At 45.6% G+C, this 20,314-nt stretch overlaps 2 protein-coding genes and 1 pseudogene across 8 annotated transcripts in view; 1 reads left to right on the plus strand and 2 right to left on the minus strand.

Annotated features, from left to right (window-relative positions):
* Nucleotides 1-11,930, plus strand: part of CALCOCO2 (calcium binding and coiled-coil domain 2) — a 34,547-nt gene extending 22,617 nt beyond the window's left edge. For 6 of the 7 annotated variants that reach the window (XM_088654575.1, XM_088654576.1, XM_035134769.3 and 3 more), the window contains 6 exons: nt 1,007-1,097; nt 2,476-2,598; nt 3,792-3,878; nt 6,205-6,325; nt 8,329-8,357; nt 9,390-11,930. In XM_088654575.1, coding sequence (XP_088510701.1) covers nt 1,007-1,097; nt 2,476-2,598; nt 3,792-3,878; nt 6,205-6,325; nt 8,329-8,357; nt 9,390-9,566 — 628 coding nt within the window. In that variant the 3' untranslated portion in view covers nt 9,567-11,930. The remainder of the gene's footprint in view (nt 1-1,006; nt 1,098-2,475; nt 2,599-3,791; nt 3,879-6,204; nt 6,326-8,328; nt 8,358-9,389) is intronic. The other variant, XM_035134772.3, reaches the window with a different exon arrangement.
* Nucleotides 11,931-13,276: 1,346 nt separating this feature from the next.
* LOC118094410 (uncharacterized) lies at nt 13,277-14,031 on the minus strand (annotated as a pseudogene).
* A 3,003-nt stretch (nt 14,032-17,034) lies between these two features.
* On the minus strand, nt 17,035-18,949 carry LOC118095855 (uncharacterized). Its single transcript, XM_035137153.3, has one exon. The coding sequence runs from the start codon at nt 18,434-18,436 to the stop codon at nt 17,705-17,707; it is 732 nt and encodes a 243-aa protein (XP_034993044.3). The 5' UTR covers nt 18,437-18,949; the 3' UTR covers nt 17,035-17,704.
* Nucleotides 18,950-20,314: the final 1,365 nt, after the last annotated feature.

The following is a 20,314-nucleotide window of genomic DNA, read 5'->3' on the forward strand; positions in this document are numbered from 1 at the left end:
ATAGTTGATGTTTTATTGTGTTTTTAACATTTTGTTGGGAGCCACCCAGAGTGGCTGGGACAGCCCAGCCAGATGGGTAGCATATTATTATTATTATTATTATTATTATTATTATTATTATTATTATCATCATCATCAATTTGTTGTGCTGGAGTTTCCATAGCTGCCTATTGGTGGTCATATGACTGCAGGATGACAACAGTCTTAACATTTTATTATATAGTAAGATGCATACTTAGGCTTAGTTACAACAATGTATGGGGACTAAGAAGTTAAGCCAGATGGTGAATGAGGGGAGGAGAATGCGGCTTGAGGAGAGTCTAAAGCTCTTAACAAGTGGGACCTGTAACAATATTTCATTGTGGAATGCTGATGTTCAGGATAGCAGACATACCATTTCCCAACCCACCCTGCCCAACAGTTCGCATACTGTGTCTGCTGAGCATGCTCAGACCTCATTGGACTGTGTAGTTTACCCCCTCCCTCAGGTTTTTATTCTCCCTCCCCAATATATATTTTAGTACTTCTGCAAAGCTTGAGATTCTCCCAAAACTACTGATACCTCTCTCTTGCAGAGGCTGTTTTGGCTAGAGAAGCAATGGCACCCAAGGCCTGAATGCTGGATATAGAGGGAATGATTTAGAATTAGAATTCTCATCTCTGTGCTTGATGTTCCTTTAGTTGACATAGCAAACTGAGCAACTGGAAGCCATTCAGGCTCCACAGAATCTCATGTTTCCCTGTAAGGAGAGTAGCCAAAATTCAGGCTGTGCGACCTCTCTTTTAACGCCAAGTATGAGTCACAAAGCAGGGACACTGACTCCTCTGCAGGGTCTTGAAAGCTTTCGACCTGCAGGGGGACAAACTGACCCTTTTGGTGATTCTGAGAGCGCAGGTGTGGGTTGGCATTTAGCAGGCACCGAGGTGATGTATCTACAGTATCTTGTGGCAGGGGGCCTGGGCATGCAACTGCAAGAATTCATCCACTGTGTCTGTCCCCAAACAGAGCCAAAGAAGAGAACAAAAAGGTGTTGGCTGAAAAGGAGCAGCTGGAAAAGAAGCTGAGAAATGCCCTGAATTGTGTGGATCAACTTCAGGTGGGAAACTCCTGCATGTTCCCTAGGCATTTATGAGATGCTGGAGAGTGCAGGAAGGGAACATAGGTAGTTGAGAAGGTTTCTTAAAAACCCAGTTGTCCTTTGGGAAAACGGGAAATGAGATGGTTCTTTAAAATCAGATGGCCAGGTATTTATAATTGATCTCATTCATACACTGAGGCCATGTTTTCGTTCAGATTAGAGCAGGCTTCCTCAACCTCGGCCCTTCAGATGTTTTGAGACTACAATTCCCATCATCCCTGACCACTGGTCCTGCTAGCTAGGGATCATGGGAGTTGTAGGCCAAAAACATCCGGAGGGCCGAGGTTGAGGAAGCCTGGATTAGAGAGTGGGTTTTCCTCTGGCCCTCCAGATGTTGTTGGGCTACAGCTTGCATCATCCCTAACCATTGGCCATGCTGGCTTGGGTTGATGGGAGTTGGCCCTGAGTGCAGCAGACAGACTTGCAAATCTCAGGAAAATGCAAGGAGTACTTGTGCGCATTTGAATGTGACACACTAAGCAGTTAGATCTAAAACCCAATAAGTTATACCGGTAAGTGGGGCAAAGAATTAGAAGCACACCTAACACCTACACAATGGGGAAAAGCTGTACATAATATTACACTAGCCTCCCATGACATTAGACTGAGGTTAATTCAACAGGAAATCCTCATGAGCTACTGGACAGCAATACAGTGGTACCTTGGTTCTCAAACGCCTTGGTACTCAAACAACTTGTAACCTAAACACTGCAAACCCAGAAGGAAGTGTTCTGGTTTGCGAACTTTTTCTGGAAGCTGAACATGCTCCGTTTTGAGGGCCACACTCCCGTTTTGAGTGTTACGCTGAGGTCTGTCTGTTTTTGCTATTTATTTTGCGTTTTTGTTTTTGTGACTGTGTGGAACCCAGTTCAGCTACTGATTGATTGATTGTGTGACTGCAGTACATTGTTCATTGCTTTCATTTTATGGATCAAAGGTCATGTTAGATAGTAAAATTCATGTTAAATTGCTGGTTTAGGGCTTGTTTTTAAAAGTCTGGAATGGATTAATCCATTTTGCATTACTTTCTATGGGAAAGCATGCCTTGCTTTTGGAAAGCTTTGGTTTTGAGTGGATTAAGTCTGAGAATCAAGGTACCACTGTATGCCTTAAGCCCAGGGGCAAAACACACACACACACACACACACACACACACACAAACATGAGACAAATGATTGCTGGAGATGCCAACAGCCACAAGCAGACCTAACTCACCTACAATATAAAGCTAGAAATCTTAACAAAACTTGATGGGGCTAGGTTTAAGCCTGACAGCCCAGCATTCCTGTCGTCATCTGCATTTGGGGAGTCACGTGTGCCTCTGCTTCCATCTCAGTCCCAAGTGCAGAGTCAACAGAACAAAGTGGAAGACCTGCAAGGGGCAGTTCAAGACAAAGCAAGGCACCTGGAGCAGCTGAAGGAGGAGAATTATCAATTAAATGCCACCTTGCTTAGACAGGTAAGCTTGCCTCCCCCCCCCCTCCTTGTTGTTACAGTGGTTTAGGAGACGGTAAAAGAAAGAGCACAGACATAGTGGATCTGCACAGTTTAATCCGCCAAAGCAAATGATTAAAGGTCTTGAGAGAGTTTCAGACTTCTTGAGCAGGAAGCAGCTCACTTTGAGGTGGACTATTTAGAGCATGCAGGAAGTGGTTTGCTCTCTGAAGTTCAGACTTTAAAACCAGCAGGTAGCTTCTGTGCTGCCGGGCCTCCTGCCCAATGAATTTAGGCACAATGCTGTGCAGGTCTACCCTGAAGCAAGTCTTGCTGAATTCAGTGTGGAAAATGAATACAGTAGAGGATTGCAATATTAATCTGGACATTCTTCATGCAGGCTGCTACTCTTCCATGAGACTTACTTTCAGTGTATTCCAGAGGTGGAGAACCTGAGATCTGAGGGCCAAATGCAGCTTTCCAGGCCTTTTTCTGGCCCTCGGGAACACTTTTTCCAGATCACACCCCCTTCCCAAGCCACACACACCCCCATCATCCCTCCTTGAGTGTTTTTGCCTGACTGGAATGTGTCCTTGAACTGTTGAAGATGCCTTTGACTTGCCTGGAAGGAGGATAGAGTGAGGGCCGTGTGTGTGTGTGTGTACAAATTAGCCTACTGTATGTGTACATTGTATGTGTCAGTCTGGCAACTTTTGCCTCTGACTGTGCCCTACCCCTGTCATGTGGCCCTTGGACGGTTCCCCAGAAGGGGATGTGGCCCTTGAGCTATGAAAAAGGGTTTCCAACTGGTTAGAGTTTTCAACTTAGACTGATGAGAACCAGGTTTAAATTTCCCATCAGCTATGAAACTGATGGGTGAGCTTGGGCTAGTCACCATCTCTGAGCCTAACTTAGCTCATTGTTGTTGTTTAGTCGTTTAGTTGTGTCCGACTCTTCGTGACCCCATGGACCATAGCACGCCAGGCACTCCTGTCTTCCACTGCCTCCCGCAGTTTGATCAAACTCATGTTCGTAGCTTCGAGAACACTGTCCAACCATCTCGTGGTTAGCTCATAGGGTGGTTTTAACAATAAAATTGGGGGTAGTCGGGGAGTGGGGAGACCTGAGCTCCTCCAGGGAAGTGTGGTGTGAAAATGATAGGTGACATTTTCCAAATAAAAATCACCTTTATTTTTTTTACCCACCCCCCCAACCCAGCAAAATTTGGAGAAGAAACTGGAAGAGGAAGCGCTTTCATATCAGATCCTGCAGAAGGAAATGAACGAAATGGAAAAGGAGAACAAGGTGCAAGTTTAGTTAAATGGGAGTTGGAGAAGGAATGCAGGGCCGGCTCTAGGAGTAGGCTGGGTGACGCGGGGCGCGGGGCTGGCAGGGGGGTGCCACGCGGCACAGCCGCGTGGCCGCCCACCAGCCGCGGCAAGAAACAGGGCGGGGAAGGGGCGCCGGAGCGATCTCCGCGCCCGACATGCTTAAGACGGCCCTGAAGGAATGCATAAATGCTGCAGCACTCTGAAAAGAAATGTGCTTTCTTTTAAGTCAGGGAGAGCCAGTTGTTGCTGGACTCTCATCAGCCCCAGCCAGGATTGCCAATGGGAAGCAACGATAGAAGCTGTAGTCTCACAGCATCAGGTTAAAAGCCAGGGGGAGGACTATTGCCTTCAAGCCCTGCTTATGTGTACCCCAGATGCATCTGGTTGGTTGCTGTCTGAAACAGGCTACCGGAATAGATGAACCTTCAAGTCTGAACTAGCAAGGTGGTTCTTATCTAGAATTGGCAATCCTTGTACTAGGCCACTGGGAAAGCAAATCCCTAACTGCACTGAATGCCAGTTAGTTTCTGGGGCCAGTTCAAAGTGCTAGTGTTGACCTGTAAAGCTTTACACAGCTCGGGACCTCAATACCTTAAGGGCTGCCTCTCTTCATACAAACTGACCCAGACCCCACACTTGTTGTCTAAGGCCTTTCTCTATGTCCCCTCTCCCCAAGAACTTTGGAGGGTAGCAACACAAGAACGGTCCTTTTTGGTGGTGGCTCCTGTCTGTGGAATGCTCTCCCCAGAAAGGCTCCTCTGGCACCATCCTTATATGTCTTTGGGTGCCATGAAAAAAAACCATTCCTCTTTACCCAGGCCTTTGGCCATTAATAATCTATGGTCTGTTAAATCTAGGTAAAGGTAAAGGGACCCCTGACCACTAGGTCCAGTCGCAGATGACTCTGGGGTTGTGGCACTCATCTCGCTTTACTGGTCGAGGGAGCTGGCGTACAGCTTCCAGGTCATGACTAAGCCACTTCTGGCGAACCAGAGCAGAGCACAGAAACGCCGTTTACCTTCCCGCCAGAGCGATACCTATTTATCTACTTGCACTGCGTGCTTTCGAACTGCTAGGTTGGCAGGAGCAGGGACCGAACAACGGGAACTCGCCCCGTCACGGGGATTCGAACCACCTTCCTTCTGATTGGCAAGCCCTAGGCTCTGTGGTTTAACCCACAGCGCCACCCGCATTAAATGTGGGGGGGGGGCTGTTATTATGATTATTTTATTATTATGCTCTGTTATGGTTTTTTATTATGCTCTGTAAAATATGTTCTTAATGTTACACACTGCCCTGGGATCTTCTGATAAAGGGTAGTATATAAATTGAATAAATAACATTAGTAATAATAAATAATGATTTATGGAGACAAGCTTGTAAGAAACTGCTCACCTGGTTTCCTGTGGCAAATCTAAACAACAACAAAGTGTGCAGCACCTTAAAGACTTAACAATTTTATTATAGCATAAGCCTCCATGGGCTGCAATCCACTCCATCACATGTCGTATGCTGTAGTCCAGGCAACTTTATGTCTCTGTGCTGTGTTTGCTGTAAGATACTAGCAGGTTTACTCCTCTGGAAATGTAAAGCAAGCAAGCAGTGTTTCCAGGCAACCAAACCAAAGCAAGGAAGCTTTCAAAAACTGGAATGTTCTTGGTTCTTTGAAACTATCTGTGTGTTCCAAAGGACAAATATAAGTATGGCTGAGCAAGTGGGGCAATAAAGAGAGTATATGGGCTTATAACTTTTTGTGGCCTTATTTGTGAAGCTGCTTTGAAGGACCCTGAATGACAAGAGAAGCCATCAGTAAATTAGCGATGATAAAAATACAGCAAAGCTGTTGCACACCCTGCCCGAGAGCATTCCTTTCTCCCTGAACCCTACCACAGGATTAACAACGGGTTCCTAACTCCCACCCTGCCTCCCACTTCTTCTGAAACACCAAAAATGACATTGTCCAGTCAAAAGTATTCTTGCCAATCCCCTTCCCCTGAATTGGTACTAATTGTCTGGCATTATAACACAAAAGCAGGGGGAATAGGAAAAAAACAGGTTTCCTTTAGTGCAAGCGTGAAGAAAACCTGTGGATGTTCAGATGCTGGTGGACTGTAAATCCTATCAGTCCTGATATTGGCCATGCTGGCTGGGGCTGATGGGAGTTGTAGTCCAGGAACATCTGGACCCCACTCTTAGCCACGGCTTTCTGCATTTCAGATTTGAGGAACTGCTTCAAGCTGCTTGCAAACCGTAACTTCAGGTGATCCTGGCTTCTCATCCTACCATTTGTTTCGTTGCAGAGATTAAAGCGGGAGAATGAGGAACTGATGGTGCACCTTCCTGAAATTCTGGATCATCCACCTGGGGTCCTAACCCAGTCACCAGAAAACTCAGTCCTGGTGTATGGAAATCCCTATACTGGTGAGTGCATTAGAGCATCCACTTAGAAGAGTCCAAATGGAGGCAAGGGGGACATGCATTTATGTCTTGATGTTAGCATGCAGAAAGCCCCAAGACTGTCTTTTAATGTTTGGAGCTGGGCAAGAATGAACTACCATATTTTTCACTCCATAAGACGCACCTGACCAAAAGACACACCTAATTTTTAGAGGAGGAAAGGGGGAAAGCCCTGATTTTGGGGGGGATCAGCTCAAAGTTGTGCAGCTTCTTGCAGCTTCTTTTGCAAATGGGAAAAGGCCCGTTTTTGGGAGGATCAGCTCAGTTGTGCAGCTTTTTTGCAAAGGGGGGAAGCTCCATTTTTGAGGATCAGCTCAAAGTTGCTGAGCTTACCTTGCAAAGGAAAAAATCCTGTTTTTATGGGGTTCAACTCACAGTTCCGCAGTTAGGAAAGGAAAGGGAGCCATTTCTACAGTTTCCAGACAGATAATCTAATCAGCCAGTCACATGTCGCTGCAGCCTCGGTCTGCAGAACATTCAACAATGGAGGCCTGGGCAAGGGGGCGGGGCCTGGAAGGGAGCTAGCTTCCCTTATCTCCCCTCCCAATCTCTTGCAATCAGCTGCTGAGCGGGTTCCTTTCAACTCCCTCTTTCCCTCTTGTTAGCCTTTAGCTCTTCCTAAAAAAAAGAAAGAAAGCATGATCTGCTTTTCGCCCCTGGGCCATTCGGCTCCAGGGACCATGCATTCGCTCCATAAGACGCACAGACATTTCCTCTTACTTTTTAGGAGGAAAAAAGTGCGTCTTATGGAGCGAAAAATACGGTAATGAGGCCTGGGCTTTTTTAAAAAAAAATTAAAGGTCAAGTCTCTGTTTAATAGGCTTGTATAGTGCCACCCTATGCCCCCCCATGTGTATAGGAGGGACCTTAGCTCTGTTTAAGTGCATTAAACTTCCATTCTGCCTTTAACCTTTTTAAAAACAGATAATAATTGTTATATATGCCCCACACTTCTGCTAAGTGTATCCGGAGCAGCAGACAGAAAGATGGTAAAACAGGGGTAGCCAACCTGGTGCCTCCCCAGATGTTGGACTAGAATCCCCATCAACCCCAGTTAGTGTGGCCTGTGGTGGTTAGGGATGATGGCAACCGTAGGCCAAAACATATGGAGGGCTTGGCTACCTGTGTCGTATAAGCATAATGTTTACTATTTTAAGCTACTATATGCGAGTACGACAGATAATTGATAACAGCAAAGTACTTACTCTACACTTGAAACAAAAAGCACAAACCCAGCCACAACAAGAGGAAAAGATGTTGGCAGCAGTTGAACTAGGCCTGTCTTTCAAACAGCATCTGTCTCTCGTGCTCACCTACCAGATCCCTGAGAACAGAACAAGGCCTTTGACACTGATCATAATTCCTGGGTAGGCCTATATGGGAGCCAGGAGTCCCAGAGGATCATGTGCCTCAGCCATTTAGGGCAGGCATAGGCAACCTTGACACTCCAGATGTTTTGGAACTACAACTACCATGATCCCTAGCTAACAGGGCCACTGGTCAGGTATCATGGGAGTTGTAGTTCCAAAACACCTGGAGAGCCAAGGTTGCCTATGCCTGATTTAGGGCTTTCAAGCACTTTGAATCGAGCTTTTCACGGGGTGACACTAAGCGATGGTGGCAGGGAAATCTGACTGCATCACTATCATCACAGCTGCAGTGTGGGCCCTATATGGGTTGCAGCCTGAAATCTTCTGCTGTTTACACTCCAACCCAGGCATCCCCAAACTTCGGCCCTCCAGATGTTTTGGACTACAATTCCCATCTTCCCCGACCACTGGTCCTGTTAGCTAGGGATCATGGGAGTTGTAGGCCAGTATATTTCTATATATGTCTACTCAAAAGCTGCCAGTCGGTGCCAGTGATGCCACCACCACTCAGTCTCATTGTTGCTTTTGCGATAGATCGGTTCATGTAAGAGCATTGCATTTTCTTGTTATGGCTAAGATGTGTCATCTGTTTTGCAGTAAACCCAGCAATTCCTGAGACAGAGTTGGTAAGTTTTGTGTGTGTGTGTGTGTTTCGTGAGATCCTTATTTGTTTGTTTTTAGGGGGGGGGGGACTTGGTGTGAATGTGGGAGCCCTGGAAGACTGAGCCTTTTCTGTTCTGTTTCATTTGTTCCTCATTATTTTTGCTTACTGTGCCACCATCCATATATATGGCCTTTGTTCAAGGAATCTTAAGAGGACAAGTCCCTGCCCCAAGGAGCTTAAAGTCTATAAATTACACAATGGGAGACAACAGAGGAAGGGGAAGGAATTGGAGGCAGGGATTAAACAAGGGGAAGAACACGTGGTGATTGCTGTCATGCATACATAACAAAGTAAACACCACGTTACTGACCTTTAGCATGGTATTTAGGGTGCCTTAAGCCAAGGTTCAGAATTTAGTGAGGAAGCCATACAGCAACAGCATGGAATCAGACATGGGGTTGCTTTAAAAGCTCTTAGGCTGCTAGTTATGTTTGATCTACAGTTTAGAGCTATAGCTTTTCCCGCCTGTCCATTTTCAAAATTATATCCGACATCCATCCACCTCTGTGTTGCCCTTTCTTTAGAATAATAGAGATGTGATGCCTGGAAGAAAGTGTTGGAAAGCTTGAGAAGGGCAGAGAAAGCTGGGAGTGGGTCATCTGCGGGGAAATGGACTGTCTTCTCTTCCTCACCCTTATAACTACTTTTTTAGGTGATCCTAAGGAGGGAGGCTAAACCTCTAAAACTTCAGTAAGGGCCCGAGGCTTTACAACCCTAATAGAACGATTACAGATGGGTGCTCATTCTTAATACTTTTTCAGTTCCCCCGCACCCTACCCTACCAGGTTTAAAATATATATATCTGTCCACTGTCTGGCAGGAAATACCCATAAGAAGGATGGGCAGCAAATAAGGTGGTGCTTCCAGGCCCTTAAGTTCTATCGCCCTTGCCCTCATTGCCCTGCCCTGCCCTGGCCAGCCTCAGGTGCTCAGTTGCATTTTTGCAGCAGATAATCTCCTATGCTTCCACGTTCTCATTCTCGCCTCCATTTAGGTCTCCGTGAGAAAATGTCCCATGTGCAACGAAGTCTTCCCTAATGACATTGGGGAGCAGCAGTATTCAGATCATGTGCGAAGCCACCTTCTGGAGTGTCCGTACTGCGACGAGAGCTTTGACAACTCCAATAAGCAAGTGTATGACGACCATGTCTACTGCCACGGCTTAGACTAAATTTTGGTCTGCTTGCATAAGCTACAAAGGGATAGTGCCTCTTTATCTTACCCCACTCCCCCCCCCCCCACCTTTTAATGTTATGACAGAGACTGGCACAGAAGGATTTCTGTGCTGCTGTTAGACTTGCCATGCCAGGGAAAAACCTGTTGTTGGGACTGAAGCATTGTTCATTTCCTTCCGTCTGTTATGCACACCTGTCAAATGCTAAATGCACTATGCTTCTGCTGCGGAAAAGGACACATATTTCTTGACTAAGTACATCTTTCAACAGATGAAAGCTCGTTACAAGTTATTTCAAAGGGATGAGCATTTTATTAAAATGAATGGTGATTTTCTTCCCATACATTTGCAACTGACAGAAACCCCTACAGCAGAAGAGATTTGGTTCGTTAACAATAGTTTGTCTAGCTGTCTAAACTATAGAAATTCCACCTTCGCTTGCTTTGTGTCCTGTTCTCGGTAAAGGAAGTAGATAATTGTGAAACACCCCACAAGTGTAGTAGCAGCCTCACCTGCCTTCAAGCTGTTTTGGACAAAGATAAGAAGAGAAGAAAGTTTATGTGCTCGTCAGCATTGCATCACATGTTGGGTGAAGTGCTTCTGAATGGTGGCATTAAGGGTGGGAAAGCAGAGAGCTCAAACTTGGTTTCAACTAAAATACTAGTGTCCAGAATGCCTAAGTCAAAATGTCTCGCCCCATCAAAAAGCCACTTCGCAGATGCTGTTGCTCTGGTCAACAGCTAGCTTTCCAAGGAGTGGAAGCATTTTGAGAAGTGAAAGAGGGTTGGCTGGCAGGCCATAATTTCATAACTCCTCATGCCATCCCCCCAAAGTGACCATGCCAGCAAGTTTAGTAGCCACAGGGTTACTTTCTCCAGGCATCTTTCGCTTCCAGGCAGGCAGCTGGGGAAAGAGTGGTAGCTTGGCATCCCTGAACGGAATCAGATTCACCATGCTGGATTGGGGCGGGGGGGCGTGTTCTCCCGTTGCTGACCATTACGCTATAGGCAGAACTCACCAGAAAGCTGTTTTCTGTGCAGTCCCACTGAAATGAATGGGAGCAGTTAAGAACAGCACATCTTACACAGGTCAGCTGAGGTAAACTCTGTTCAAAACAGTGGTGGCATGAGGGGGGCGGAAAATACCGGGATAGAAGTAGGCCCACGAGGCCTAGTGGATTCTGTAGTGGCAAGCTCTGTGTGATATGTTTTATGTTTAGGACTTATCCTAAATCATTCACATTTTTGCGGCAAGACTGCTGTCAAACAGGGCAGTCTCGAGCAGGTCGCACGCCCTGGCGCTGGCGAAGATCGCTCCGGCGCCCCCACCCTCGCAGGGCGCAGCATGGTTTCCGCGCAGCTTCGCCGCGCGGTGCCCTGCCTACCAGCCCAGCGCCCTGGTGCACCGCACCACCGGGGGTCTACCTAGAGCCGGCCCTGCTGTCAAAAACACATTTACTCAGAAATGAGCCCCACTGATTTCAGTGAGCTTTACTTCCAAGTAAATAGTCCTCGGAGGGCAGTCCCAAACACTCTAGTGCCACACATGGCTCTAAGCCCGCCCAACAAATCTGACTGGAGTCTGAGCATGTCCTTATAGCAGGTATAAAGAACCCGTGGGCACCAGAACAGCCCTCAGGTAAACATTAGGAGATGAAACTCTCCTAATTCAGAATATGTGATACGTAGGCTACTTTGTCTCTTCCACATTCACTTGTTTTGGGTTGATTTGCCCTGCCCCAGACTGTGAGGCAATGGCTACTTTCCAGGCTCCTTTGAAAGCCTCCTGTCTCTTTAGCGGCGCCCGTGGAATGTAAGGCTCGGGGCCTTGAAATGGTTCTGTTCTAAGAATTTCTTTTTTAATCCTCTTATTTATCTACCGCCTCTAAATGGTAACTCAGGAATCAAAGTGACAACATATTAAAAACAAAACAAAACCCCACCTTTTAATAGAAGAGAATCTTCATGATTTCATTGCTGTTTGGGAATTTGCAAGGCTCGATGCAAAGTTGGGTTCTCTGCTTTTTTAAACAAGCCACCTTCAACTTATATTCCTGCTGATTAGAACTGAATACATATGTAAAATACTTGTTCAAAAGAATCTTTTTAATTTTGATGTTGATGTGTTCTATGCAAGACCAAAAGCTGTAACATGGTTAATTGCCTACTGTGTATTGATTACTGATAGACCTCTAATGTTGTTGGGGGAAATCCATTTTGTGTTTTAATAGCGTTCTGCTTTCAACTACTTTTGATTATTGCTTTTTAAAAGCACGGTATGTTAACACCTCTTCCAATGCTGAAAATTGTAAAGTTGTATTGGTTGGCCTCCTGCAGTGTAATATTAAATACCGTAAGTGGACTTCAGTTTTTCTCATCTTATATTTCAAAGTAGCCATCTGGGAACTTCATTCTGCACTCTTTCCCTTTGATTCCAGTGGTTATAATATGTAAATTTTTTGGGGGGGGGGGGGGAGAGAGAGACAGAGAAGACAAACAATCACAAGAAGAGCCCTATGGGATCAAACCAAAGGCCCATCTAGTCCCACATTCTGTGACAACCACAAGCAAAATCTGTGAACCACTTGCGGGTATAGGGCGGTGTACAAATTTAAATAACAATAACAACAACAACAACAACCTGAGCACAACAACACACTCTCTCCCACCCCCAGTGATTCCCAGCAATTGGTATTCAGACACATACCAGCGTGTGATTTAGGTACAATCTGTTCTGCAAGAAGCTGTCCCAAGAAGTTTTGTTTCCTGTGGAGAAGGACAAGAGGGTGCCCTCCCCTCCCTCCCTCCAGTCCCATGTACAGGTATGCCCATGACCACTCTGGCTCTTCAATCTTATTTAAATAGTACAAATGAGGCAACGTCTCCCAGTGCCCCTCCAAGCACAGCTCTGTCCTCCTAACACCTCGCTGCCACTCCTTCCCCCAAAATGCCCTGCATCTGCTCATTAGAAAAAGAAGCAGCATATATTGATTTTCAAATATACAGCAGCTCGGCAGCTTAAAGCAATATACACAGCAGTGACGAAGAAAAAGAGCGCCACTGCCCCATGGAGCACAGGTCAATGTACTACAATGAGAATAAAGATCAAGTCTCTTCCGTGAAAGGGCAATACGAAAGGGAATGGGAGCTGCCACCTCACTCTGTGCCAGCCCAGATGATTTTAATATGTCTTTTTAAAAATAATATTTATTTTATTTTAGAAAACAGATTTCTTTTCAATTTAATTAAAATGGTTTGACATAACAGTAATAGAATATTTTGAAAAATCAGAAGTGGCAAAATACAATCCTAAATCATTAAAGAAGAGAGAAACCAGATGAGATATAGTGCAGAAGTAGAATGGAAAATGATCAACTTTACATTACAGAAGCACTCAAATAGCCTAGGATCCAGAGATGATTCTTCAGGTTTTGAATTCCAGGAATTTCTGTTTTGGTTAATGGTGTGTTGAACAAAAGTAAAAGCAGCAATGTTGGCCCACAAGAAACATTCTGAATTAAGACAATGCCTTTATCGGTCCAAACAGTGGATCACAAAAGTCCTGTGAATAGTCCATTAGTATGCCATGTTCCGTGTCCAAGAAGCACACTAAGGCATGCACACCTTCTCCCAAATCCCATGGCATCAGTGGATAAGCAGGATAGAGTCCCACATAGACCTTGTGCAGATGAAGGCTTCTCAAGGGCATCTCAAGGTCAGAAGAAGCAACTGATTAGCAGGATGTCTTGTGTCCTCCATGCAACATGGGGGTCTTTGTAAAAAGCTAAAGGGACCCCTGACCGTTAAGTCCAGTCACGGATGACTCTGGGGTTGAGATTATTTACCCTGGGCTTTGCGATGCACCTTGACCATCTCGGACAGCTTCCACATGGCCTCGGGGATTCCATCTCCATTCACGGCACAGCAGCCCTGCACATGCCACCGGTGCCCTCGCAGTTTTCCCCACCCCCATTTTTTCGGCCACTTCTAGTGGGGGCCACGCTCCGGGCAAGTCTTGCTTGTTGGCCAGCAGCACTACGGGCACGTCTTGCAAGTCCTTGGCCTCCAGCATGGCTTCCAACTCGGACTTGGCCTCCTCAAAGCGAGTGCAATCTGCACTGTCCACCACAAAGACCAGCCCATCTGTGTTGGGATGGTAATGCCTCCACAGGACTTTGATCCGGTCTTGACCACCCACATCCCACATGATGAAAGAGACGTTGTTGATGGGCTGAATCATTTCCACATTGAAGCCGATGGTGGGAATGGTCGTTACAGTTTCGTTCAACTTCAGCTTATAGAGGAGGGTTGTTTTGCCAGCTGCATCCAAGCCCAGGAGGAGAATGCGAGCCTCCGTCCCATAGAAACTCTGCAAAGCACTCTGAATCCGGCTGAGTAAAAGTCCCATGGTGAAACACCACTGCCGTTCTTCTCCAGACGCAGGCAATGTGTAGCATGGGGAAGGATCGCCTTCCTTTTTATACTTGGTTGGCTGTTGTTTCATTGGCTCAACTCTAGGGGGTGTGGTGTGGTGTGGAACTGTCAACTCTGTCTTGTTGGCAGCAGTCATGCTGGAAGTTTTGCAGAGTAGCTTCTCTGATGCAGGAAGTTTTGATGTAACCAGCACTTGGCCAGCTAATAGGACTGGTTCAGCATCCTGGCTGTACAAATCATGGGGTGAGTTTTGCTGCTGCTTGTGTTGCAAGTAGCTTTTAGTCCATATCAGCAAATCCAGTTTTGCTATGGGGTTATTTGAATTCATTGCAGAGCCTTTTGGCATGGCGACAGGTGTTTTTCTTTTCTTTAATAATGTCAAAAACACCATAGGCAATTTTTCATCATCTGAAAAGCAGAGCTTCTTAAGACCCACAAAGTTCTGGCTTGATTGGTTGGCATCCCCATATCTCTTGAAACGACAGGCAAAATGCAGAATGCATTTAGAATACAGTCTTTTCCTTTTTTGTATAATTTATGTGTGCCTATATAGGCAGTTATATAGGCAGGGACCCAGGTGGCGCTGTGGGTTAAACCACAGAGTCTAGGGCTTGCTGATCAGAAGGTCGGCGGTTTGAATCCCTGCAACGGGGTGAGCTCCTGTTGCTCGGTCCCAGCTCCTGCCAACCTAGCAGTTTGAAAGCACATCAAAGTGCAAGTAGATAAATAGGGACCGCTCCAGTGGGAAGGTAAACGGCGTTTCCGTGCGCTGCTCTGGTTCGCCAGAAGCAGCTTTGTCATGCTGGCCACATGACCCGGAAGCTGTCTGCGGACAAACGCCGGCTCCCTAGGCCTATAGAGCGAGATGAGCACCACAACCCCAGAGTCGGACACGACTGGACCTGATGGTCAGGGGCCCCTTTACCTTTACCTTTTATATAGGCAGCTCAAGACTTTGTGGCCTCTGTAACAACCATGTGGCTCTCTTAGTACATCACTATCCCTACACATATGGATATGTGCTTGAACTGGTCTTTGCCACAAAGCCGATTGCTAATATTCTGTTGGGTGGGGGAGGGGGCTCATTTTTCATGAATGAAACATTCCCTGGTGAGGTTTGGATTGCTTCAAGCTGCAGGGACCTATTGTGTTCCTCTGCCCCTGGGGGTTTATGGAATCTAATGGATTCCTGAATGCTCAGGGGAATTTTTCAATTAACACGACTTGCACTCCTGTTGAGCCTCTTGTCACTTTGGAATGGCAAAATGCATAAAAGCATCAACTACTTTTGATGATTGCTTTTTTAAAGTATGGTATGTTGACACCTCTTCCAATGTTGAAAATGTAGAGTTGTATTGGTTGGCCTCCAGCAGTTTAATATTAAATAAGTGGACTTCAGTTTTTGTCATCTTGTATTTCAAAGCAGCCCCAACTGGGAATTTGGTTCTGCGCTAACTCTTTCCCTTTGATTCCATTGATTAGAATATGTAATTGGAAGAAAGAGGGAGAGAACACAAACAATTGAACACAAGAAGAGCCCTACTGGATCAGACCAAAGGCCCATCTAGTCCCACATTCTGTTCTCATAATGGGTGGTGCTGTGGTCTAAACCACTGCGTCTCTTGGGCTTGCCAATCGGAAGGTCGGTGGTTTGAATCCCTGTGACGGGGTGAGCTCCCGTTGCTTTGTCTCAGCTCCTCCCAACCTAGCAGTTCGAAAGCATGCCAGTGCAAGTAGATAAGTAGGCACCACTGCGGTGGGAAGGTAAACAGCATTTCCGTACGCTCTAGGGGGTTGGACTGGATGGCCCTCCTGGTCTCTTCCAACTCTATGATTCTATCACAGTGTTCTGTTGTGCCAGAAGCCGTGCTGGCCACATGACCCAGAAAGTTGTCTGTGGACAAATGCTGGCTCCCTCAGCATGAAAGCGAGATGAGCGCCGCAACCCCATAGTCGCCATTGACTGAACTTAACCGCCCAGGGGTCTTTTACCTTTACCTTTACATAGTGGCCAACCAGATGACTATGTGGCAACCACAAGCAGAATCTGTGAACCACTTGCGGGTATAGGGCGGTGTACAAATTTAAATAACAATAACAACAACAACAACCTGAGCACAACAACACACACACCCTCTCCCACCCCCAGTGATTCCCAGTAATTGGTATTCAGACTCATACCAGAGTGTGATTTAGGTATAATCTGTTCTGCAAGAAGCTGTCCCAAGAAGTTTTGTTTCCTGTGGAGAAGGACAAGAGGGTGCCCTCCCCCTCCCTCCCTCCAGTCCCATGTACAGGTATGCCCATGACCACTCTGGCTCTTCAATCTTATTTAAATAGTATAAATGAGGCAACGTCTCCCAGTGCCCTCCAAGCACAGCTCTGTCCTCCTAACACATCACTGCCACTCCTTCCCCCAAAATGCCCTGCATCTGCTCATTAAAAAAAGAAGCAGCATATATTGATTTTCAAATATACAGCAGCTCAGCAGCTTAAAGCAATATACACAGCAGTGACAAAGAAAAAGAGCGACACTGCCCCATGGAGCACAGGTCAATGTACTACAATGGAATAAAGATAAAGTCTCTTCCGTGAAAGGACAATAGGAAAGGGAATGGGAGCTGCCACCTCACTCTGTGCCAGCCCAGGTTCTTACAACTAAACCATACGAGGGTATCAAGTAGAAGGAGATGTACACAAACACTGAAGGAGCTAAATGTGTTGAGCAGATACGGTAGCATGGCTATATTCACACTCAGGGCATCAGAACGAAATGGAGATTACGGGTTGTATCCAATGCTATTCCTTCTCTGAGTAGACCCACGGGAGTTATTAGACATAACTAAGCTAGAGCCATAATCCAACTAGCATCGGATACAACCCATGAATTAGCAGCTTTCGCCATAAACACCTCAAATCTGGTTTCCAATATGCTGTCTATGAACCCCATTTCTTGAACCGCTGACAGCTCTAATATATTTTAAAGACCATGTTTTAAGCCAGACTCTGGAGATAAAGAAAATGCGAAGAGATTTTAATATGTCTTTAATAAATTATTATTGAAGATATATAATAATGAAGGAGTGATTTCTTTACATTAAATTAAAAAGGTTTAACATAACAGTAATAAAACATTTTTAAAAATTCAGAAGTGGCAAAATACGATCCTAAATCAAGAAAGAAGAGAGAAATCATATGAGCTATAGTGCAGAAGTAGAATGGAAAATGGTCAACTTTACATTACAGAAGCACTCAAATAACCTAGGATCCAGAGATTATAGTGATGGGGCTGATTATTCAAGTTTTAAAGTCCAGGAATTTTCATTTTGGTTAATGATGTGTTGAACAAAAGTAAAAGCAGAAATTTTGGCCCATAAGGAACATTCTGAATTAAGACAATGCTTTTATTGTTCCAAACAATGGATCACAAAAGTCCTGTGAATAGTCCAATAATATGCCATGTTCTGTGTCCAAGAAGCACACTAAGGCATGCGCACCTTCTCCCAAATCCCATGGCAGCAGTGGATAAGCAGGACAGTCCCATATAGACCTTGTGCAGATGAAGGCATCTCAAGGGCGTCTCAAGGCCAGAAGAAGCAACTGATTAGTAGGATGTCTTGTGTCCTCCATGCAACATTTTTGTAAAAAGATAAAGGGACCCCTGACCGTTAAGTCCAGTCACGGATGACTCTGGGGTTGAGATTATCTACCCTGAGCTTTGCGATGCACCTTGACCATCTCGGACAGCTTCCACATGGCCTCGGGGATTCCATCTCCACTCACGGCACAGCAGCCCTGCACATGCCACCGGTGCCCTCGCAGTTTCCTCAGCCCCATTTTTTCGGCCACTTCTAGTGGGTGGCAAGCTCCAGGCAAGTCTTGCTTGTTGGCCAGCAGCACTACGGGCACGTCTTGCAAGTCCTTGGTCTCCAGCAGGGCTTCCAACTCGGACTTGGCCTCCTCAAAGCGAGTGCAATCTGCACTGTCCACCACAAAGACCAGCCCATCTGTGTTGGGATGGTAATGCCTCCACAGGACTCTGATCCGGTCTTGACCACCCACATCCCACATGGTGAAAGAGACGTTGTTGATGGGCTGAATCGTTTCCACATTGAAGCCGATGGTGGGAATGGTCGTTACAGTTTCGTTCAACTTCAGCTTATAGAGGAGGGTTGTTTTGCCAGCTGCATCCAGGCCCAGCAGGAGAATGCGAGCCTCCGTCCCATAGAAACTCTGCAAAGCACTCTGAATCCGGCTGAGTAAAAGTCCCATGGTGAAACACCACTGCCGTTCTTCTCCAGACGCAGGCAATGTGTAGCATGGGGAAGGATCGCCTTCCTTTTTATACTTGGTTGGCTGTTGTTTCATTGGCTCAACTCTAGGGGGTGTGGTGTGGTGTGGAACTGTCAACTCTGTCTTGTTGGCAGCAGTCATGCTGGAAGTTTTGCAGCGTAGCTTCTCTGATGCAGGAAGTTTTGATGTAACCAGTTCCTGGCCAGCTAATAGGACTGGTTCAGCCTTCTGGCTGTACAAGTCACGGAGTGAGTTTTGCTGCTGCTTGTGTTGCAAATAGCTTTTAGTCCATATCAGCAAATCCAGTTTTGCTATGGTTATTTGAATTCGTTGCAAAGCCTTTTGGCATGGCGACAGGCGTTTTTCTTTTCTTTAATAAGGTGAAAATACCATTGGCAGTTTTTCATCATCTGAAAAGCAGAGCTTCTTAAGACCCACAAAGCTCTGGCTTGATTGGTTGGCATCCCCATATCTCTTGAAATGACAGGCAAAATATGGCTGATAACAAACATGCACCCTGTATTTAGAATACAGTCTTTTCCCTTTGTGTATAATTTCCCCCATCCTGTTCTGGTGGAAAACATGGTGTAGCAGGATGAATAAAAACTGATAATTAAAAGTAAATTGAAATAGTATTGTCTTTTTAAAATTGCGGTCATATTGAGCTCCATGTTTTTTTTAATGTTTAATAGATCACTGTGTTTTATTTTTCTGTTGGAAGCCGCCCAGAGTGGCTGGGGAAACCCAGCCAGATGGGCGGGGTATAAATAATATATTATTATTATTATTATTATTATTATTATTATTATTATTATTACACATAGCTGCCAAGTTATCCCTTTTTTACAGGGATTTTCCCTTATGCTGAATAGGCTTCCTCGCGAGAAAAGGGAAAACTTGGCAGCTATGTTATTACATGTGTTTCTACCTGGGAATTCAATAGGACTTATTTCTTTGGAAGTATGTTTAGGATGGCAGCTTAAGCTTCTTTCTCAAAGATACCTGTTTATGCAGAGAGAGTGGATATATTGTGCAGGTTTAGAGGCCTATATTTCTTTCTTTGGAGCGAACACATTTTATAATATTTTACAGTTTATTAAAAAAAGAAAACATGTATTAATTATTTTGTGTTTTATTATTGTAAGTTGTATGGGATGCCTCTGGGTATGTGAAGTGGCATGTAAATATAATAAACTTAATTAATATTAAATGATTTAGAACAAGCCTATGGTGTCCTGTGATGCCCCAAATGTGAGATGTGTGCCTATACAGCCAGCTCAGGACGTCGTGGCCTCTGTAACAACCATGGGCTCTCTTAATACATCACTATCCCAACACATATGGATATGCCCTTGAACTGGTCTTTTCCAGAGGGCAGATTGCTAATAATCTGTTGATTGGGGGAGGGGGCTCCTTTTTCACAGGTGGAACATCCCCTGGTGAGGTTTGGACTGCTTCATGCTGCAGGGACCTATTGAGTTCCTCTGCCCCTAGAGGCTTCCTGAGTGTCCTGGGGAATCTGAATGAATTCCTGAATGTTCTGGGGAATTTTCCAGTTAACATGGCTGGTGCTCCTGTCGAGACTCTTGTCAATTTGGAATGGTAAAATGCATAGAACCATCTACACAATCGCTCCTGAGTGCGCTTGCTGTTGCTGTGGAGCATGTCCTCTAGTTGGTGGGACACGGGTGGCACTGTGGTCTAAACCACTGAGCCCTTTGGGTTTGCAAATTAGAAGGTCAGTGGTTCGAATCCCCGCAATGGGGTGAGCTCCCATTGCTCTGTCCCAGCTTCTGCCAAGCTAGCAGTTCGAAAGCACACCAATAGATAAATAGGTACCACTGCGGTGGGAAGGTAAAATACATTACAGTGTTCCATTAAAGTGAGATGAGCGCAGCAACCCCATAGCCGCCTTTGACTGGACTTAACCGCCCAGAGGTTCCTTACCTTTTACCTTACCTCTTGTCACCTGTGTATGATTAAACAGGAGGCTTTGGCAGTGTTTTGTTTTGTTTTTAA

The sequence above is a fragment of the Zootoca vivipara genome, chromosome 12 (assembly GCF_965207765.1).
Source record: "Zootoca vivipara chromosome 12, rZooViv2.hap1.1, whole genome shotgun sequence".
In the NCBI taxonomy this organism is placed as follows: domain Eukaryota; kingdom Metazoa; phylum Chordata; class Lepidosauria; order Squamata; family Lacertidae; genus Zootoca; species Zootoca vivipara.